The sequence below is a fragment of the Lepisma saccharinum genome, chromosome 11 (assembly GCF_977018435.1).
Source record: "Lepisma saccharinum chromosome 11, izLepSacc3.1, whole genome shotgun sequence".
Lineage (NCBI taxonomy): Eukaryota > Metazoa > Arthropoda > Insecta > Zygentoma > Lepismatidae > Lepisma > Lepisma saccharinum.
This window is the reverse complement of record NC_139239.1, coordinates 34,155,089-34,178,683: the sequence shown is the minus strand read 5'-3', so window position 1 is coordinate 34,178,683 and position 23,595 is coordinate 34,155,089. Positions and strand designations below refer to the sequence as shown.

At 39.9% G+C, this 23,595-nt stretch overlaps 2 protein-coding genes across 2 annotated transcripts in view; one reads left to right on the top strand and one right to left on the bottom strand.

Moving 5' to 3' along the window:
- Positions 1–1,629, top strand: part of Naa35 (N-alpha-acetyltransferase 35) — a 55,775-nt gene extending 54,146 nt beyond the window's left edge. Inside the window, exon 13 of the mRNA XM_083130907.1 lies at positions 1,148–1,629. Coding sequence (XP_082987033.1) covers positions 1,148–1,288 — 141 coding nt within the window. The 3' untranslated portion in view covers positions 1,289–1,629. The remainder of the gene's footprint in view (positions 1–1,147) is intronic.
- A 6,394-nt stretch (positions 1,630–8,023) lies between these two features.
- Positions 8,024–23,595, bottom strand: part of LOC145994715 (uncharacterized) — a 35,048-nt gene continuing 19,476 nt past the window's right edge. The window contains exons 2-5 of the mRNA XM_083130905.1: positions 17,376–17,484; positions 14,111–14,296; positions 10,150–10,461; positions 8,024–8,298 (exon numbers count right to left, since the gene is read on the bottom strand). Of these exons, the coding sequence (XP_082987031.1) occupies positions 8,072–8,298; positions 10,150–10,461; positions 14,111–14,296; positions 17,376–17,466 (816 nt within the window). The 5' untranslated portion in view covers positions 17,467–17,484 and the 3' untranslated portion in view covers positions 8,024–8,071. The remainder of the gene's footprint in view (positions 8,299–10,149; positions 10,462–14,110; positions 14,297–17,375; positions 17,485–23,595) is intronic.

The following is a 23,595-nucleotide window of genomic DNA, read 5'->3' as shown; positions in this document are numbered from 1 at the left end:
ATCCTGCTCACAAATTCAACTACCTAAGGTGCAAAATTTGTCCCATTTTCATCACTTCCCTTGCCATTTAGATCCACACTGCCACCCTCCACACCAAAGGAACCTATTACACACCACACCTCAAGGGTCATCTATATTCCTACCTGCAACATCTGTGGTGGCTTTTACCTGGGGGAAACATCCATAGCCATCAACCTGAGGATCAACAACCACTGCTCCTCCACCCAAAACCGGGAGTTCACTGTTGCTGTTCACAGCAAAAATCACAATATCCGTTTCAAAGACTGCTTCCAGGTTTGATCATCAACCCTTTACCCCAATCCACTAACACCTCAGCACAGAAAAAATGGGAGGCATGAGTGCAACCTCATCCCCTGGCTTGCATGAGGCCACTCGGTAACTTTCCAAACCAAACTCATCTCCACCCCTCATCCCCATTCCCAACTCTCTCTTCCTCTCCTCACATTACCCCCTTCCCCCCACACACCACATCCTACCACTCAAGAGAATCACGTTTCCCCATCTGGACCAGGCAACTTTGCAGCAAACACTCACTTCTGTTTCCACCATCTCTTTTTCTTGTGACTGAAGATGCTGCTGTGAAAATTTAAATATGTGACATTGCCTATAGAATTAATATTAGGTACCGTATTATAACACGTTTCCATGCAGATGCCATGAATTGCCTGGACCCATTTTATACAGACTGATACCAAGGGATAACATCATGGTGCAATCTGGTGAATTCTGAAGCATGCATCTTCAATGCATCGGCCTGCAAAGTATATTTAGTCCCACTGCATGCCTTCATACTGTTAACACAGGCATCATGGAAACACCAGTTTTGTGATCATACTGTGTTGTATTTACTCTTAATGGTTTGTAATGTAAGGTTCTACTATTCCTACTTTTCAGCTCCGTGATGTCTCTCTACATTTATTATACATAAACTATTATTATTTTAGATGTAGATGACGTGATATATTTTTTCTCCAAAGTAACTGAATCCTTGACTTGCATTTGGGATATTTTACAATTTGTAAAATTTTTTAAAAAATGTCTTTCTTTGGGGTGTGTTGTGTTTCACTCCCCTGGGGCAAAAGTCTCGGTATGCCCACAAGTATTATGTACTTCTTGTCTTTTACAGATTAATGATCTACTGAAAGTTGCCAAAACAAACTTTGTGGTTCTAAAGCTGTTGGCAGGTGGACATAAAAAGGAATCTACAATTCCACCAGACTTCGATTTTTCTGGGCACCACCACTTTCCAATTATCAGATTGCTGTGATAAAGTGCTAGATGGAAGATACTCTGCATTGCAAGTACAAATATATGAATCTAAAGTGAAGAATAACTGGTTGTAAGTAGGTAGCTAACAACAGATACCTTTGAATGAAATGGACACATTAGCAAGACAAATGTGCAGTTTTTGTTGGATTTTTGCACTGTGCCAACATTTCTCTACATATTTACATTGTTGCTTTTTAATGTTATTTTGTACATATTACATGTTAAAAACACACTAATGTATGTGTGAGTGTATTGAGCTTCAGTTTATTGTGAGGAAGCTCACTTGTTGCATGAAAAGATGTGAGAATTTTTTCAGTAAAACTGAAGTTATTGTAAATCATCAGAATTTTTATTTGTCAATTAATTATGAGTAGGTACCAGTTTTGCCAAACAATAGCTTAATAATTTTTAAAACCACATACGATAATATTTGCCACTTCAGGTAACTTGGAAGAGGGGTTAAATTTCTATATTTAGGGAAACTTTTTCATGCTCAGCCTGGCTATCATTGTATATCATCATTGAAAGCTTATTTATTGTAGAAGCTCTTTAACTCTCCCACCTGTATAGCCTCTAAGGACAGGACTTTTCAAAAGCATGCTTTTCAGACTCTGTGGGGGGAAAAAAGAGAGAGAGAGAGAGTAGCTCTAGAACTATTTATTGTAGACTTGAATTTTCTTTTCGGACGAAGAAAATAAAAAAATTACAAAAATAATTGGTATTCGGCAAAGCAGTGTGCCCATCACAATAGACGAAAGTGAATGAAAAATGTAGTATGTAACAGTGACATTCCTACATGCAAAGTTGCATTGGAAATAGACTGATTCTTCATGGGGGTAACGACATTAGCTGTTTTACCAGCTTACAGGGAAAAAAATGGAAAATTGTTTCTAGTATTGCCCTATGGATGCTGGATGGACCAAATTTACAGGAAAACATCACAAAAGGACACTATTTGAGGCCATGTCATGCCCATCCCCCAATTTTAAAAAGAAAAGAAGAAAATATACAACATTTCAGAAATTTGTAATTTTCGGAAAATTTTGAAAATTGAGCATTCCTGCTGAACCCGTAATTGTCACACGTTGGTGATATGTTCTTTTGGTTTTATTATTACATGTAAAAGGAAGTAAAATATATCATGAAGTGGTGGTTAAAGAGTGAATAGCCCATTTATATGATCTATCTCATAATACTCAGAGGGAAAGATGAAGACAGAACTGAAATATCTCTGAAGAAATGGCATTAATTGCTGCCATGTGGTGTTGGTAAGACTGTCTTACCAGTCGTCCAAAGTAGATTACATGTGCTAGTAAGACACCTTTACCAGCCATCCTCTAAAGGTTAAATTTTTGTTTTCATAAGTACTAAGTCTTGAAGCTTTCCTAATGGTAAATGATGATAAGATTCTATTGAGTTGGGCTTTTGGCCAGGTGAGTTGTGGTAAGCATTCTAAGCTTTCGAGAGCTAACATCATTCTCATCTCATGCAGTGATGAGCATCAATCTAGTGTATATGTCTTCATAGATGGAGGTTCCCGGTGAAGATGACAGACTAATCGGGAATCGTGTCTGATGCATCCGTGCTTGTTGACTATCACTATCCAGGCTGGTTCCAGTTTGAGCCCCGCGCTGATAAGAGAGTTTTTCCCCATGAATTGGGGATGGGCTATTGCTTCTTTGATGATGCAGTCCCGGTAGTTTGCTGTTTTGGCTGTAATTTCTGTGTCGTTGAAATTAAATCTATTTTCTGATTGAATGTTCCGCTAGTCCCGACTTTTCCGAATGAAGATTCTTAATGTAACTTTGGTGTTCTCTGCAGTGCTGTTCTATTGACCTACCCATCTGCCCAGTGTATGCTTGACCGCATTTTCAGATAATATGGTAAACTCCAGGTGTTTTAAGTTCCATAAAATTTTGGGGTTGTATAGTAGGCTTCTGATATTTGTAGGATGGCTATCTTCTGGTGTGTTTTTCTCTAGATTTCCTGATGTGTCCGGGTTTTCTGCTGTGCTGGTTTTCTTGGACAGATGCTGTATTTCCTCTGATAGATGCTCTGTGTCGCTGATGGAGATGGCCCAGTGGAATAAGGTGTAGAGTACTGTGGCTCGAGATGAGTGGTGAACCTATTGACATTGAGATATATACGAGTGTGAGTCAGTTTTCGGTATACACTGTGTCACAGGGATACATCTGGCTTGCGATTGATGAGAATATCCAGGATCGAAAAGGCTGTTATTCTTCTCTGTCTCCATGGTGTGAACAATCCACAATGCTGGGGGTCCAATAGAACATGATCGGTGGGGCCGGCGTGGTTTCTCTTAAGGTCAAAAATGGTCGGATATAAAGCGAACAACCTCTGTATTTATTCCCATTATCGTGCTTTTACTAGATGTGTATAAACAGAAGTGAAGATTTTATATCACAGAAAGATTGAAAGAAGTAACAAGTCTTTTTGTTTTAGATCAGACTCGTAAACTGACGTAATTTGTATAAACTACAATAATTGTCGATGATTCACTTCATTGAATTGCAAAACTGTTTCTTGTATTTTGAAGGAACCACTGAAGGAACACAGTTCCCAGTCCAAAAGTCTATGCCTGGACAAAATAAAACCAGATGGCAATGCAAGATAAGGTTACAAGCTGCAGGGTGAAACCTCCCTCCCCCACCCATCTTGCTGAGAACCGCAGATGGGAGGGATGACCATAAGTGAGTGGAATGTTGAGGAACGACAGCAGCGCAGAAAACTTCAGAACTTGTAGGAATAGGTCTTCCGGCAAATTCTTCTCTTTTTTGCAGTAAAATAGTGTGATTACCTTGAAAAATACTGGGAAAACAATTTGAGTTTTCTATATAATTTCACAACACACAGATCCACAGCATTGAATCTATCTCCGTAATATTTTAAAATTCTTCAAACACCCAACTTAGAGCTGTTTTGTACTTCCACTTAATGCATTTTTAATATTTTTTGTTCGCCAAACCAGAACACAAAATTGATTTTTTATAAATTACATATATTCATGTATCCTTGTAGAAAAGCTTTGCAGAGTATCGCAGAAATTGAATGTTTATGTTAGGAGATTTTTTCTAAAAAAGTAGAAGCCATTTTCAGCTGTTGAGACAAAGGTCCAGCCGGGGCTTAAGACATTTTACTCCAAAATGTAAAGAAACACAATTCTTATGAAACATGTCATTGTTTCATGCATATTTCTCTGTATGCACCATTGTTAGAATTTATGTGAATTGTAGTTAGGTATCATACAGGGTGTCCAAATTTTCTTACCAAAAAAATTACCGTATGAGAGACATATCTCCAAGCATTCAAGTGGCATATCAATTGAGAAGTACCCTTAAGAAGGAAATGCAACTTTCACACCAGAGTGGTGCCACATGATGGGAATACTTACACAAATTGTCATAGCTTAGGGGATGGTTTGTGCCATTCTCCCCACTTTGAGCACTGGCTATCAGCTGCACCTTAAAATCCATTCCCTAGTTATCAGCATCACATATAGTACAATACACGCTAAGAAGATAAGCATGAGATAAACGTGCTTTGACACACACCGTTTGGCAATACTTCCTTGGCGATTGGTTTCCATTTTCTACTTCATTGATGCCTTCCACTGACATGTCCAAACTTTCAAGTGCACTGTTACCTTCTTTCCTGTCGTTTTCCTAAACTGTTGAAGCTCTTCAAATCCTAAGGCTATCATGTAGTACAGTTGCCAACTTTTCTGCCAGTTGCGTGCACAAAATGGAAGCAAAATGTCAACCAAACATCATGTGTACTCATATTGAAACTGTGGTATGAGATTTCTTTTACAATTTTCTAAATACAGTGTTATTAATAAAATGTCAGAGTGGTGCCAAGTTTTAGATAAATAAACATTGCCTATACAAAGTGCAAGTTGCAGTAAGACTGTTGAACATATTGCTAAAGCGAGTTGAAGCATGTCTTTGTTGTGCCTTCCACACCTGCCCTCCAATTCCACCTATGCCAAACCCAGGTGGTGAAAATATAGATCGAGACTTTTGGCTCCATATGACTTGTGTTCGGTGTTGTCACGTTTGTTGCTTTAGGCTCATGTCATAAACCATCCTTCAGTCGGTCAACATCTGGTGTCCATGCAGCTAAACTTGAAAAGATCGGGAAGACAGAAGGCATTCCAGAAACTTAACTTCCTATTGGTATGTCGTTGCAACACCACACAATGCAGTACAAAACAAAACATTTACGTTTCCATAGCAGCACACTACCCTCTTCGTATTGGCTGCAAACTTTAACTTTTTTAAAATATTTCGATATCTTTATTATTGTTGACAATCATCTGTCCTTTACTTCTAGTTTCAAAGTATGACGAGTGTTGTCATAAGGCTTATTTATCTCACTGTTTTGCATACGTAGGCCGGAAGATTGAGTTAAACATTTTACTTCCAAAGGTCATACGCACATAAAGTTAAGAGAATTCACAATAGGTGGAGTGCAGATGCTGAAAGAAAGCATCTCTGCTTATGTTAATTCCGGGAAAAGTCACTAGATGGCACTGGCCATTCTACATATTTAAACCGTAAATTCTCAAATTACGCCTCACTTGTCTGTCAACTATATGGCAAAATCAATTTCATTGTTATGTTAGTTTCGTTGTAGTACAGTTGACCTAAGTTTATCGTTAGGCTTGGTGTCGGCATATGCGCTGGGACCTTTCAGTTTGATAGTGGTTTTACCGGGTTCTGCAATATGGACACGTAAATTTAGATAATAAAATATACAGCATGTTACACTCCATGCTATTGCATAAATTGACAATTAGAAGTATATATGGTATAATTACATCAAGTTCCGTAATACACACACGTACGTCCATAGAACTCAATTAAGCATTCATTAATATGTCATGCTATTTTTGGTCAAAAGTGTTGTGAAAGAGTGAAGGAAGGGAGTGGGAAGGTGGTCCCTCGAAAAAATGGTGGAAATAAAGCTACTTCACAATTGAAAGTGTGAGGTGACCACTGAACATATATTTCTTAAAGACTTTTTTCATGAAACAAGAACAGTTTTATTAATAGATCATCAGCGCTCAAGGTGTGTAAGGGATGACCATTCCATGTAGTTCACCCAATTGTTAACCCTTCCACATAGTACACCCTGGACTGCATTTTGCAGACTAACGAGGCTCTGGCATCTGGGCCTACGGCCAATATAATCCTTGTAGGACTGTGTGTGTGTGTGTGCTGGGTGCTCCTTTACAGTCTCGGCTTTTAGGCCAAGTAAGAATATATTAGTCCTCCGACATTACAGTTATGTTATGTTAGCAGTGGTGAAGCATGACATTTGTATGTAGTAATCGCAAGAGGTGCCAAATGTCAGATTGGGCATGGGAGATAGAACTGGGCTATCATTTCGATGTTCTAACTTGAGCTATTCTCTTGCGCATTTCGAGCTGGTTCATGGTGCCACTTAAATGGTAAGAGGATAGATTACATATAATGTGAAGGGTGCAAAATAGCCTAAGTGCTGATGCACCCAAAATTTCAAATTCAATCAATCAGTCAGTGCTCGAAGTGTGTGTGGGGAGTGGGAGGGAGAGAAGCAGGGGTATACTATCCCTTCAGCAAAGAAAAATTTCATAAAGCATCCCCCACAGCTAGGATAATTTATATAATCATCCTCCTCCACCTACTGCATTGTCTTCAAGTTGATCCCAGACTCGAACAAGAAAATTCGCAGCTAGGAATTTTCACTTTGAATACTGTAGATTACAGAATCGTAACACGGGGAAAAGAAGAAGTTCAAGAGAAATGAAGAAAAATATCAGTATGAAAGAAAAATTAACTTCATAAAATCCTCCAAAATAATGGTGACATTTAACTCTTACACTGTATACCCTGCATGATAGAAGAGGGGCTTTGGCCCTGCCCTGAGGGTAAAGGGATAATTGCCCCTGGACTCCACCTACTACTGAATTTTTGGTCCCCTTTGAAGTAAAACATAACAAGTGTGGACAATGTGACACATTTCTCTCAGCACTTATTTCAATATGAAAAAGTTTGGGATCCTCTTGAAAATGTTTGGTGGGAAGTTACATTTTATATATCACCTGTAAAACTAATATTAGTGGTAAAAGATCATGAATTACCAAGTTTGATTCTTAATTGTGTAGAAACAAGACATCAACTGGTTGAGCAACTGAATCGTTCTACTGGATTCATAACTGTAGACAAATGACACTACTACACTATGTTTACGATAAGCTGCAATATTTTTCTATCGATGGTCATATGCTAGCAATTAAGTTAATTCTGCTTTCGGAGGGATCTCCCATGTCAAGTTGCCTAGGCCTCTCTAGTTGTGATAATAGCTGCTGCTTATCACCCCCCCCCCCAAATGATGCCTCACTGATGGCATAGTGGCCACCTTGTAATCAATGGGTCCCGGGGTACCCAGTGGAGGCACGTAGTGGTTCAGATCCTGCTTTAAACCGTAGGTCCAATCCCGATTAGCCTATCTGTGCATAAAGTGGACTTAAAACACCAAATCAATCCATCAAACAAACGTTAACCTGAAGACAAAGAATGACATTCTCTCTTGATACGTGTAAAAATAGCTAAAGTAAAAACAGGAAAAATCACGATGTCCAATTAAGATTTTGTGCTTATCAACTCTAAAACCATGAAAAATAATGGTTTATTGTTTTTGTAGTGGAGAACACAATGAAAGAATAACATTTCTTTGTAACTACTTTATTTTTTGTTTAAAATTAAGTGAGAAACTTCTACTCAGTTTCAGTAGCATTTCTACCTTGAGACACTTTCGTTGAGTTTCCTAGCAAGTCACCGAAGTCAATGCAGCCAAAGTTTGCAGTACCCAGTAGTTTGCCATTGAAATCCATATTGGCGCCCAAACAGCCACTAAAGATGGCATCATGTTGTGAAGGGTCAGTGAAGCCAAAACAAGCTCTCATCCCAGCCAAACCAAAGCAAAATTCAGGATGTAGCAGATCTGTGGAAAGAAATAAAACCATAATATTCCGCCATGGTGCATGTGCAGATTTTGTAACATGCAGCCAATAATTGAGCGGGTAGGGATTAAAACTTGACCGCACTCTGTTCTAAGTTGGGTTAACGTTGGGTGCTGTCTCCTACACTGCACAGTTTCCTGTGGCATACAGTATCTTATCGCTGTACAGGTACTGCACGTTCCCCTCTGGAAAATGAATGACCACTTGAAAATTATATATTTCACACATAATTTCATTTCAGTTACAGTCATTTATGTTGTTATAAATTCGTTGAAGAAACATGATAATTTGAGACCGAAATAGTGTATTTTTGAGGGGGCATCACTATTATGAAAAAAAATATGGTCTCTTGCCTCCCGCCTGGAAAAACATTACCTTGCTTGCCCCTCCCTAGAAAAAAAACATCCTGTGGATGTCCATGGCACCGTCCCCTTTAGCTGTATGATTCTCTGTGCACACTTTGTGAGTAATTTGTTATAATATTCACAAGTCTCTCCGAAAATTGAACATTATTTTTCAAAGTGGCACCGAACCATAATAATTAATCAAAATTTTAAAATGTTAGAGTGAAAGTCTGTTTCAAGAGGAAATAATTTGTAACACAACACATTATTCTATGGTTCGCACAGAACAACCATTTTTTATGAACAAGTGCAGAAAAATATGGAGAAATTCTCTTTCAGAATGGTTGCAATGCAAACCTGAACAGGACTTTTTGGGATTTGTTGGGGATGAACAAAACTATTTAAACAAATCCCAAATGGCGCTGCTTCCCTATCTTGAATTTTATGTAAGTGCTTGACTTTCCATTTCAATGATGATGAACATGGAAGAATTGCCGATTTAACCAACAAAATTGTTTACCGTGGTAAAGCGACCTGCCTCACACACGGGAACGCAGAGAGGTTAACATAGCATGTCACGTCACTAGCGGGTCTCGGGTTTGAATCCCAGCCTGGGCATGAATGTTTTTTGTGATTGTCCATTCATCATATTATCCCTCACCCTCATCTTCACGATTAGCCAAAAGTGGTATAAAAGTGAAGTAAAGTAATGCAAATCAATCAATTAACATGTGGAAATGTTAATTGACATAATTGTCACATATGGGGAGACTAGAAACCAACAATTTGTCTTGAATTGAAACGAGACACACCGAAAGTGAATGTTAAGCTAAACGCTTTGAGCTTTGTAGACACTGATGTTTGCCATGTAGAGCATATAGTTTGAAATAAATATATTTTCTAGGTCTTAAGCCTGATTTTCGAAATTCCATTTACCGGTCTCCGTAGCGGAGTGGTTAGCACATCGTGCTGTGACGCCAGGGGTCCTGGGTTCGAATCCTGGCTTGGGCATGGACGTTTGTGATGTCTATTCATCAATTTCATCATATCATTACTCATCCCCATCTTCGCAAATTATCCAAAAGTGGCACAAAAGGCGAAGTAAAATAAAGCAAATCAAATCGAAATTCCATTTTATTTTACAAAATAGTGACTTTTGCAACACACTGTATAATTGTGCATGAACTTACTAAATTACTACTGTAATTACATGATCGAACTAGCCATTTAATAGAATTTTAATTGACTGTTTTTAATTAAGTCATTTTATGTTGCTTCTTCTGCCACTTTTGGCTAACCGCATTGATGAGGATAAGTGATGATATGAAATTGATAAAGGGGACACTCAGAAAAAACACACGTAACCAGACAGATTCGAACCTGCTGTGTTATCCACTTCGCCACAGAGGTTGGCTGATATAATATTAATATCCAGAAAAATCGACCTTCTCCTCATTCCTTTTTAGAGATTTAATTATTAGTCCTTACCTTTCATTTCATACTTTAATATAGGAGTATGCCTGACGATTATGCTAAATGGAGGTGGCAAGTGTTTAATGTGCTTTATTATATTCTGTGCAGAATCCGTTACTCCTTCCACAACTCCTGTGAAGACGGTTGCAGTTTGTCTAATTAAACTTTGTGCAAAGGAAGAAAGTGGCCTGTTACTGCCCGGTTGGAATATTGAGTCGAAGATTGCTCGACGACCACCACTTAATGCTGGAATTGGTATTGTAGGTCCCAGAGCCACTTCTATGCCGAAGGATCCTTCCCTGAAGTTGTACAGGAAGTCAACACAAACTGGAAAGCAGAAAACATAGATCTCAGTGACATAAATCCTAAAACATCCACTTTTCTTTGGTTAAATTGGCCATTATGTATGTGTAGCACATCCATACTTTTAAGCAGATCACTTGGGCTATAATTGGACTTTTCCGGAGGTGACAAATGCGAAGGGATTGGTTCTCACACTCCCAGCAGTTCAACTATGGTGGCAATATATTGTGGACAGAGAGGGAGATCTTGAAGTAGGAATGCAGGTGCGACTTCTGATCGGGCAATGTCATTGCTGAGTAATGGAAACTGAAAGACATTGGCCAGGAGGAAGTCGTGTCTGATCGGGGAGTAGTGTTTGGTGGAGCGTGGGGAGAAGATGGTGTTGCGGAGAGAGTGACATGGGGGAAGTAAGGAGATACCAGGACCAGAGAGAGAGAAGGAATTAGTAAGTGAGAGGGGTCTACTTCTAGTCCAAATTCGGATCCGCATGGTCAAGGTGTTTTAATAAATATTGAAAAGGAACAAAAGTGAGTGTCTCTTCAGTTACATCCCGGGCTGCCAATAGGTAGTTCAACATAGTGGCTGATTCGGGATTTTAGTGCGTTTTTTCTTTCTCTCGTAATGCCTAATGCAGAACGAGTCCCTCGTGCACCTCGAGCAAGAACTAAGTGATTCTCTAAATTCGATAGAAGATTTAGCAAATGCCGTCGTCACAATTACGCCCATCACAGATGGACGGCTAACGTCTGCAAGTACGGAGACAACGAGAGCTTCAACAGGCCATCACATCCATTCTTAATTCAGAAAATTTAGAACATCCTAACCCCACCACGGACATGGCTGAAAATATCTCCCCTCTCATAAGACCTTCAACCTTTTCGGGAGGAAGCCCAGAACAGATTAAAGCCCACATCACAAGGAACTGGATTTCCAGTAGGTATGCCCTAGTTTGCGCTGGAGTGGCTACCAATTTGCTAGTTTTCGCCTCACACGATACTTATCAGCGTACTTGTCGATAGACTTTTGTTCCCATACGAGGCAAGTTGTAATGAGATGTAAACAATGTATCACTTCACATTTTTAAAAGCCGATAACTATTCAACCGAGAGGAATAACGTTTCGTATAAAACGTTATTAGGTACAAACCAATGGCGCTGCTTAAATACATACTTTACAACGTTTACTGTACACGTATGGAAGAATATTTTAATTTCAAATGTAAACACCGTGCACTGGTGTAACTCAACGCGCCTTTCACGCTGTATACATTATACATTGCTGGAGTAACACTCGTAAACCACAGACAAAAGTGCTCCTTTGCACACTCACAGATTATCTTGACATTGCGAAACTTTGCTCTGATTGGCTGTTCCACAGAATCCAGTCGAGGAAAGCAAGTAGCAATTAGAACATGTCCTATTCCTCCAAAGCAGTCAGCCAGGCGGCCATGATTGCTACCTAGAAAGTTAGTTCAGCGCCAACTAGGCCATTCCTACTTGAAATCCAGTTCCGTGTGATAGGGGCTTTACTATTTTTTTTCCAGCTTCAAAATATAGGTGACACCCATAATTGGACAGATGTTAAAAGGAAAGCCATGTTGCCATTAGCATTAACGGAGGTAGCTCTCGATTGGATCACGACACAGAAATTGCAGCCAGGATATACAGAGAAGATGTATGCAGAGATTAAGAACAGCATGTATACAACATTTCGTGATAACAGCCAGTTTCTCCTTATAGAAGATGCGGTGGTACTCGTCAGATCCGGCAACACTGCAGTAAACTTTGCCCGGACACATTCCGAACTATTCATCGCTCTCAGAAGCAGCCGTACGGACTTCCATTGCTGCAATACAGGAACGACCAAGGGTACAAAGTCCAGATCCACAGATGAACCTGCAAGGACGTACTTCGAGCGGTACGACGACCTCAGGCGAGCAAAGTGTGCTCCCATCAGCTGTTCCCACTGACATGCAATGGCTCGGGTCCGCATGGTCAAGGTGTTTTAATAAATATTGAAAATGATCAAAAGCGAGTGTCTCTTCAGTTACATTCCCCAGCTGCCAATAGGTAGTTCAACAATATGAACCCGAAGTTCTCTAATCAAAAACACATACAATGTATAACTATGACAGAACTAAAATATTGTGCTAAATGGTAAAAGAGGTATATCTATCCTTCGATTCTTGGTGGCCCTCATAGTAGCGTATACTTCAATTTAAACAGTGTGCTCAATCCTGATTAGCCTATGTGTGCATAAAGTGAACTTGACCAATTTTTTTCTCACAATTAAATACATTCTTGAAGTCAATCGTTTGTTAATTTATTCTAATGGCCTGTGCTCCAGAAAGTTTATTTTAAATCCACTTAATGCTCATAGGCTAGTCAAGACTAGGGATGGCCAGATCCGGATCCGGTGGGGGAAGGGGGTTGCCCCTAAAACAGGTTTTTAGCTGAAACACAAAAACATGTACTTCATCCTTAGGGCCCCTCTATACACCTGCCAAGTTTCATGGAAATCAGAGTGGGATACAGGGGTCAGATGCCCACTTCAATTTGTCCTAATTTTGTTATTTGAGGGGGGGGGGGTCGTCCCCTAAACCAGTTTTTTATACGAAACAAAAAAACACTTATTTCTTACTTTGGGCTCCTTTATACAGTTGCCAAGTTTCATGGAAATCAGAGGGGGACACAGGGGTCAGATCCTCACTTCAATTTGTCCTCATCTTGACATTTGAGGTGGGGGGTTGCCCCCTAGAACAGTTTTTTAGCCGAAACAAAAAACACGTATTTATTCCTTTGGGCCCCTCTATACACCTGCCAAGTTTCATGGAAATCGGAGGGGTACACTTAGATAACTTCCCTTGTTAGTCTTACACTTTGTAATTATATAACACTGCATATATTATAATGTTTTATTTTAACTTTTAAAACTGTAATTGTAGAACAATTGTATAATTTTTGTATAACATTTCTATCTTGTTAAATGTGTTTAAGGTTACATCCTGGAATGGAATGTCTCACATTTATGTGTGTTTCCATTTCCAATACATTCGAATGAATACATATTCATTTGAATGGCATTTACAAAATCACCTCTGACATTTTATGTTAAACAAGTAAGATTATTTTTGTGCACGAGTGCGTTAGCCGATGCGTAGCAAGGAACAACACTTGAAAAAAAAATCTTGTAGGACTAACTAATGATTTTTTTTTAATCGAAGATCATCCTACCTTTTAAGGTGTGGTAATATTATAATGGGATTGAGATGCGAAACTCTTGGATCCGGATCCGGATTTTCCGAACCGGAACTTTGGGATCCGGATCCGTTTGGCCATCCCTAGTCAAGACTTGCGATACAGTTTAAAGTTGTCTCCTTCAAGGGAATGGAACTCGGAACCCTATGAACGCAATGGGGCAGCGTTAACGCATTGTGCTTCCGAATTAAAATATTCATACCTAACACACATAACTATAACATATACCCTTTTGTATGTCTTGTTTTATAGAGTTACAGTCCTTGGTATTACCTGCAAAACTTAACCTAATAGTGTGGTTTTCAGCCAATCAATCAGCTTATTTCAGTTTCCATATATATAAGAATATCTTGTTCTAATAACACATTATTTTTACTAAATGTGATAAAGAAGTATGTAAAAAGATCTAAACTTACGGTCAAGAACGATGAAAGGTATTCCTGGACAGCAACAGTCGCAATGCGTCCTGTAGCAGTGACAGACAGTGGGGAAAATTGGGATTCTCAGACCCTTTTCATCTGTGATCCCAAGCAAGTCCATTCCTCCTTCGATTAAATTTGCCATAGGCAGAGCTGTTCTTAACGTATTAGAATCATTACTCTCTGAAATATAAAAGTGTAAAAATTAGAACACATTTTATAGATGTTACCCATCCAAAGCCTGCAATAGAAATTCTTCCCTCTTCTATTTATTTGACAAGTACTTCAAGGTGCCGGCCCCGTGGAGGAGTGGTTAACACATCGCGCTACGACGCCAGGGGTCCCGGGTTCAAATCCTGGCCTGGGCATGGATGTTTGTGAGTGTCCATTCATCACATCATCAATCATCTCCACCTTCGCAAATTAGCCAAAAGTGGCACAAAAAGCAAAGTAAAATAAAGTAAATCAATCAATCAAGTGCTTCAAGGTAACTTACAAAAGTTTATGTGGAGATTATCCATGCATTCCTAACTCCTCCCCCAGTGTAAAAATGGGTATCCTAACGCAGTTGCCCGAAACGCCAATCTTTCAACGATCACACACACACACGTAATGTAAATGTGTAAATGACAATTCCAGATGGAGGCAGGTGTGTGTGTATATACAGGGTGTTTCGTAAGTTCGTTTACAACGCTTGGGAGGTGATTGTACGAGTGAAAATAAGGTGGAAAGTTCATGTAACAAAATTCCGGAAACTGCTTTGTTGCCGAGTTATTGACGTTTGAAAACGTGGGAAAATGATTTTCCGAAGTGAATAATGGCAAAACGGGTGGACAGAAGTCGTCGGTGTTGGGCGGTCCACTAAGAAATTGGGTACGCTCTTGTCAAAAAAGTCACGCGGCAATGTTGTGCAATGTCGGCGCAAGGGATTCCCCAAAGGACGCGAACGAAGATGTTGACGGGAGTGGGGTGGGTGTGCATTCTGCGTGAGCTTGTATCGACGAAAATTGGCATGTGTTGAATGGCACCAAAAAACAAAGAAAATTTCCTGAGCGAAGGGCACCATGACGTAAAAACGACAAAAATGAACTGTCATAGGTTGCATACCCTGAAGGGCAGATGGGTGTCCGTGTGATCTGACGTTAAGTACCACATTTCCCGCTAGGGCCGCCAACAGTGTAGGTTTCCTCATGAAGGAGCGCACGTGTCTGTGCCATTCGTGCTTCAGGTGTTGTGCCAGCAGCAGGTTGTTAAACATTCACGGTTGAATATAAAGACGTGAGATTCTTGGACAGTAGTGTTGGGCAAACATTTGACCTAGCAGTGTTACGTGTTAATTCTTAGCCACAGCCTATCGTGTTCTGTGAAGTGTACTAGTGTTAACGGCCATAAACACTTGTAGCCCGGTGTAAGCAATGGCTGCATACACGTCCCAAGAGCTGGCGGACATGCATCTGATTTATGGGGAGGCTGGCTGGAGGTAATAGCCGTGCTGGCAGGCGTCTGTATGAGGCACGTTTTCCAAATAGTGTGTTACCATCGCACACCTTATTTCAAACTGTAGACACTCGACTTCGGGAAACATGATCAGTGTTGCCACCTCGTCGAGAAGTTGGACGACCGCGAAGTGTGCGAACACGACGGTTTGTGGAAGATGTGCTAACTGCAGTGATGGATCATCCAGGCACCAGTACGCGCGCACTAGCCCACGAACGAAACACCTCCCATGTCAATGTGTGGCGAGTCCTGGCAGAAGAGGAGATGCACCCGTACAAATTGAAGAAAGTGCAAGATCTTTTACCTCGGGACTTTGGCCTACGTGAGGACTTTTGCCAATGGTTTGTTCATCAAATTAAAACTATCCCCAATTTTCAGAAAACGGTACTATGGACTGATGAGGCTATCTTCATGAAAACTGCTGTGTTCAATAGTAAAAACAGTCATGTGTGGGAACATGAAAATCCACATGCACTGATAGTGGCACATCATCAGCACAGATTTGCAGTGAATGTGTGGTGCGGGATACTGCATGACCATTTAATTGGACCGTACATTCTCCCTGTTCGCCTATGTGGATCCATTTATCAAGCATTTCTCAGTGAGGTTTTGCCTGAACTACTAGAGGACGTGCCCTTGGCACTGAGACAAAGACTGTGGTTTCAACATGACGGTGCACCCCCACATTTCGATCGGAATGTGCGCCATTTCATCAATACCGTATTCCACAACCAGTGTATTGGCAGGGGTGGGCATGTGCCATGGCCACCTCGATCGCCTGATATTACGCCCCTGGATTTCTTCCTCTGGGGAGAGATGAAACGCCTCGTTTACGAAACACCTGTCGTGTCAGCCGAAGACCTCGTTGCCCGTATCAATGTAGCTGCAGCATCGATAGCAGAAACGCCGGGGTTGTTGGGTCGCACTAGACAATCCTTGATTCGCCGTTGTCGCCTCTGCTTGGAAGTACATGGTGGACACTTTGAAAACCGTCTGTGATGAGGTTCCCTTCACATCTCCATTAAGCATACTGTGTGCCCTTCAGGGTATGCAACCTATGACAGTTCATTTTTTTTCGTTTTTACGTCATGGTGCCCTTCGCTCAGGAAATTTTCTTTGTTTTTTGGTGCCATTCAACACATGCCAATTTTCGTCGATACAAGCTCACGCAGAATGCACACCCACCCCACTCCCGTCAACATCTTCGTTCGCGTCCTTTGGGGAATCCCTTACGCCAACATTGCACAACATTGCCGCGTGATTTTTTGACAAGAGCGTACCCAATTTCTTAGTGGACCGCCCAACACCGACGACTTCTGTCCACCCGTTTTGCCATTATTCACTTCGGAAAATCATTTTCCCACGTTTTCAAACGTCAATAACTCGGCAACAAAGCAGTTTCCGGAATTTTGTTACATGAACTTTCCACCTTATTTTCACTCGTACAATCACCTCCCAAGCGTTGTAAACGAACTTACGAAACACCCTGTATAAATATGGATACTTTTGCTTTTACAGAGTTCTTTCGCAGTTAGTAAGCAGAGTGAAATTACTTTCGTAACATTTCCAGCTGTTCTGCATTTGCAATTTGGGAGCGAGTCATAGCACGAAGCATCCAATCAACAAGCGAGCCCCTGACGTCATCTCTTCTTAACACCTATCGCTAACCACTTTGCTCACATTCCACACTGTTGGTAGACTCGCTCGCTACACGGGCGCAGTCAGCTGGACATGTTCGGAAAATGTTGGACATTTTTAGTCTTACCTGAGAGTGATCCCCAGAAATCTTCTGGCTTCACTGGCTCTATCCACAACGTGCTACACAGGAGAAGAAACGCATAACACCGATACTTCATTTTCCAATTCGTCTACACCTGGAATGGAGTAAATACAATAGTGTCAGAAATGCAACTTCAAAGCTGCTAAAGAAAGTGGTATCACAATTCACAACCATTGGCGGATCTAGCAGGAGGGACTCGGGGCTACGTGCCCCTACCAACAGGGATGACTAAGTATCAAAATAAATATTGATAGTGACGTTCAACACAAATATGTTAATCGGGACTTGATTTACTAGACACTTAAACAAGGGAGCATAAGCGTAGCTAGAACTTTATATTTGGGTGTGCACAAAGAAGAAAAAAAAGGTATTGTACCTTTTTAATAGCATATTTTGCAACACAATCACTTGGCTCTTTAACTGCACTGATGTTTGTAAAGGAATATAAATTCACTAAATGACAGTGTTGAAAATTTATGAATATATGTAGTAGAAAAAAATCAAATTGCATAGAAATTACACACACAAAAAATGTTCATAAATGTTAGAAACAAATATATCAAAATACACGTCATCTATAACAAGAAACGTCTGTCAAAAGGTACAATATTCTTAAACTCATCAATAACTTCATTTACATCAATAGCCTAAGCTTTTTCCTGTTCCACAAATAGTAAGAGCAAGGCTTCCAATCTATCCTGCTTCTGAGTTGCTCTTAATTTAGTTTTAACTTGGGTAAGCTTGGAGAAAGCTCTCTCTCACACGTGCAGCTTCTGACAGGTATAGAAGAAAAGCGCTGCAGTACAGAGTAGAATGCAGTAAATATCTTCTTTCTCCAATGACATCAAAAAATGGAAAAACTATAGACACTCGTTTCATCAGCGATAATGCACACGTTTGTACCAAGTAATGACATTTTAAAATTCTTACAAACTGCCGCTTGTTTTCTCTCTTATTGAAATATCTGTCTTTAATTCTTTTTTAATAAAGGAGCCCATTAGGGTGTGCCTAGGCACACCCGGCACACCCCGTAGCTACGCCTATGCAAGGGAGTTTATTGGTAACATCGTCGTCTTGAAATGAAGGTGTCCCGGATTCGATACCCGGTGGAGGCGCATGGCACAGTGGTTCGGATTCCACTTTAAACTGTAGGTCCAGTCCCCATTACCGTTTCTGTGCATAATGTGGACGTAAAACAACAATTCGATACCGGAAATTAAATCCGGGACTTATTGCATACAAGACAATTACCGCAAAGCGAGAGTATTCTAGGTTAAATTTTCGCCATGTTTCTGACAGTTTCGCTTGAGGAACTCCGTATTCTCAAGTTTATCCCTTTTTGTAATTAGCTTCTGTTTCACACACACAAAAGCTATTAATGCTAGAACAAAGCGTCATGGGTTCGGTTCCTGTAAAATGGTTTACATGATTTCACGTTGAAGGTCCATTCCCGATTAGTTCATGTGTCCACAAATAGAAACTAAAACGATCCCTTGTAATTGTCTTGATGTGAATATTTTACGCAGACTCGCGTGTGTGTGTGTGTGTGTGTGTGTGTGTGTGTGTCGCGCAGGGCCGGATTTAGACGAAATTGGGACTGATGCTGTCACATCAAAACCTAACAATGAAATACCGTCGATTTTTTCTGTACAACTAACTTTCAAGGTGAAAAATTTACTACGTCGCACTTGCCGAACACTAATAAAGTGGCAACAATCGCCAGGATATTGCAAAAAACGCAGCTAAATTACTAAGTTAACTGTTTAACGTAAAATAGTTAGCATAAACTTTGAAATCATCGGTGAACAATAAACACAACGACGTTATACTTACGTCACTGCGCAAAGAATAATAGTTACTGTATAATAAGTAACGCTGTGTCTAGGCGTCCGAATTTGGGGCTCCAAATTTCATTCTAAGATTTATTTTCAGGTTAATATAACAAAAGAAAACTGTTCAGCTTTCGGAAAATTCTCGTCTGTTTTCATCTGGGCCTATTTCAGGAATGTGCCTAATGCTGCAGCATCAATCGCACCCACCTTAATCCGTCACTGTGTGTGTGTGTGTGTGTGTACACATACTAAAAATCCTATCATATGCTTACGGCATATTCTGTACCACTCCCAGAAAAAATCTAGATCCGCCTGTGGTCATAATGTATATCCTGTGAGCATAGGCGTATTTACGGGGAGGTCAACGGGTCCGACCCCCCCCCCCCCTTTTGGTTCATTAAAATTACCAGATTACCTGTTTTATCCGTTTGTTCATAAAAAGTTCTTCGGACTTATTATATTAAATTAGAGACGTATAGGACGGGATACGGATGGGAAGGAAATTACGTAATTTCACACGCCAGATGGGGCTGCAAACAAAATGTCTGCAATTTTCTGATAGTTTTGGAATTTCTGCGGTAAGAAACTGCATTGGGAATGTCAAATCAGTTATATTTTTTCCCCTTGAGTCTTCTTAAAGGATTTTTTTAAAAAGAAGCAATGCAAGAAAACCAGTGAAACACCGTAGCATTCTCAAGTTCTTTGACACAAGATGGACAGAAAAGTATCAATACTAAGTAGAGTGATTTGTGGAAGTGAAGAAACTTTAGAGGTTTTACAATTTACCAGTACAAGAGAAACATTTCAGCAATCTCTTCAGTTTATTCAGTGTGTAAACCTGTGGGGTGTATGATATATCGCCACTTGTTCTAACTAAATTGCTTTATGCAGTGCAACATTATTTTGAGCACCTCAAAAGGTGGACTGTACAATATTGTGAATATGTCAAGATATTTTTTTAAAAAAATTTAAGAGAGAGTTATGAGAACGTATTGAAATTTGTTCCAAAGCAGAGAAACTACCGTGCGTTCATTTCGATCTTCAGCCGAAAGATCGGGAGAAGCGTGGCGCGCGGCGCTGACGGAGATGCCGACATTTGCGGCCTGTAATGCCCGCTTATTTTTATGGACGTATGCAGACATTTATATAAATATTGCAAAACGAGCACTAACCTGTGTTATAGGAGTACGGATTTAATTTTAGTAGCTTAGTGGCTGTATGTGCTGATGATTTTGACACGCCCATCTGTGAAACACAGCGTAGAGGTTTGTTTGGAGAACGTTTTAACGCTGCACCAATTTCATCGAGTTTTGCTTCGGTTATAATCCGTCGTTTTTGCTTAGGTGTTATAAAATTTAACGATCCAGTTTCTCGTAATTTAAGGACAAGATGTCTAACCGGATCTCTATGTGGAGGTGAAACGCCTGGGAATTTCTCTACAAATTGCCTACACACGTCTCGACACGAGTCTATTTTCACGTAAGTGTCATACATAAAAGTTCTTTGTTCTAACGTGAACCTTGCGGCTGGCATTCCAATCGTCTCACTGACACAACACACATACACACTGCAATAACACAAACAAGTAACGGCAAGTAACCAAGAATAACACTCTTGTTCACAGTACGAAATTAACACGCTCTTGGTTTACATCTGCTCGCCACTATATTCACAGCTCTGTCTTCATCTAGTAGCGAAGGAACAAAAAACTCGAGCTCGGAGATTTCGGATTACAAGGAAGCTCACGAAAACAATTGACTTTTAACGGTTTCGTCTGCAGCGTAATCTTGATACAGTGTTGCACATTCGAAACCTCCAAACGATCCCCATCGACACAAAACTCTTTCAAGGATATAAATTTAAGCAGAACGTTACTGGTCAAAACTATGATTAAATGTTTTATTATCTGTGGCTCTTAACATCGTTTCTAAAGCGTATTTATTTGTGTATATAAGGGCAGAACTTGGAGGAATTACAGAAGAACTTTTGCGCGTTATAACACAGGTTAGTGCTCGTTTTGCAATATTTATATAAATGTCTGCATATGTCCATAAAAATAAGCGGGCATTACAGGCCGCAAATGTCGGCATCTCCGTCAGCGCCGCCCGCCACGATTCTCCCGATCTCTCGGCTGAAGATCGAAATGGACACACGTACTTAGAGACTATGATAAAGAAATGGAGAGACCTAGAACACTCAGCCGTCAAATAGGAGGAATAATGTACTAGCTGAGATCACAAATGAATATTACAAAGTAAACCATTATCGTCCAGTTTTTAACCATTTGGTAGTAGAATGGAACTCACGTTTCTCTGAACACAGTCAACACAATGCAAAATTGCTACTTATTCCAATAATGGCTATCCCTTATTCATTGGAACAGTGTGTCAAAATGTTGGATGGCCTGGTTGATAGATTGGATTTCGATAGCCTGATCATACCTAGCCGTGCTGTTCGTCCCGGATTTTCCGGGACAATCCCGGAATGATATAATTTGTCCTGGTGTTCAAAATAGTTTCTTCGGGATGTACGTACAAATGTCCTGGAATCGGGTGGGAAAGAAGAAATGATGAAGACTATACTTTGCTGAACTATATTTATAAGTAATATTAAAATGCTCATTTTACTAAACAATCAAACTGTACATTGAACTGCTCCCTCTCGATAATACAAGAGTTATCGAGTTACAAGAAGTCGCTGCAAAGTCAAATATCACGATAGCGCTGATTTCGGTTGCAAATCTCTTCCATTTCATAGTGAGCTGTTTACTGTACCCGCACTGTTCAGTCCGAAGTTCCCAAATAAAGTTTCGACATTGTGAGATAGCGGCTTAATCCATTATGACACCGAAAAGGAATTGCAAGATTAATGATATACTTCGAAGTGGATTTCTGTTGTTGTTGTTTTTATTTTATTTTAAGAACTGTAAAGAATATGAAATGGATATGTACGTACACACAACTTTGTCGGGTCCAGCATCCCCCCCTCCCCCACGCTCCCCAACAAGCTTCCGGTCAGCAGTGTCCCACATTTTAACTTATGAAATATAGTAACCCTAATCATACCAAAAGTTGACCCCCCTTACGTGAATTATATATGAACGGGTTAAAGTTACAGTGGTGCAAGTCACTTTGTAAAAAAAAAAAAAAAAAAGACGTAGACACAGAAACCAGATCGAGGTAAGTCAATCTGTTAACAGAAAACGTGAAGTAAGTCATAGATTCATTCAACTGGCAACATATGACAGTTTAAGGTCTAGTGATAAAGGAAACAGCTGTTGTGTTGATCAGCAAAGTGCTGTGAGTCAGGCTCTTTTTTTAAAAAAGAAAAGTGACTTACACCACTGTAACTTTAACCCGTCCATATATATGCCCATGTCTGTGGGTACAAGACGCATGTAAGCAAAGCACTTGCCGCTCCTGCCAGATACGGGTGACTGTAACCTGCCGTGTAAGCAACTGGAAGATTAATTACGCTCTAACAATTCGGCGATGTCTTCATCCACGGGAACGACAAAAATTACTGAGACTAAAAATGGGTGTAGAATCGGACTTTTGGTATGCACCTCGTAAACAATAATACTGATGTCATTATTTATTAACAGTTAATGTAATACTTTTTCTCAGGGACATCGGAACTTATTTTGGAGTAAGGAGCAGGTTCTCAAATCCGTCAACCAGATTTTACAATCTCTTCCTCCCATATATATATATATATATATATATATATATATATGAATATCTACAGTGGCTCATAAGAGGTAAGAGGAGGGCGATCGGCCTCTATTTTATTTTATTTTATTACTTATAATTCCATTAAACGATGCTTAATGCAAGAAAACTGAAATATTATGTCTTACGATAATTACAGCAAATTTCCATCCCTGCCTGGTACTCGATCTTCGCATGCAGTTAGACATGATGGTATTGAGGCGTTTCTTTAATGATTACTAACATAACTGAAAACGCGCTAATTTTAAAAGGGCAAAGTACACGTGCAAACGTATTGAGAAAATCCATGTTTCTGAAGCTTTCTGATCGATGTGTTGCAAAGAAAGTTGCTCGTGTTCTCATTTACTACCATTTCATCATTTTATAAATCGTAGAATAATTTTAACAAAAACGTCGCATACTAAATAAGAATTACATGAATGAAAGAGTTAGAAATAAATAATAGATTTAATTTATTTTACTTCACTTTTCTGCCATTTTTGGCTAATCGCGAAGGCGGTCGATGAGATTGAGGCAATATGGTATATTTTACTTTGTAGGCGCTATATTTTTAAAATTTTAACATATAAAACATTTCTGCTTCTGAAAAGGCGTAAAGAAATGGCGCAATAGAGCAAAATATTATTTCACCTTTTACTGATA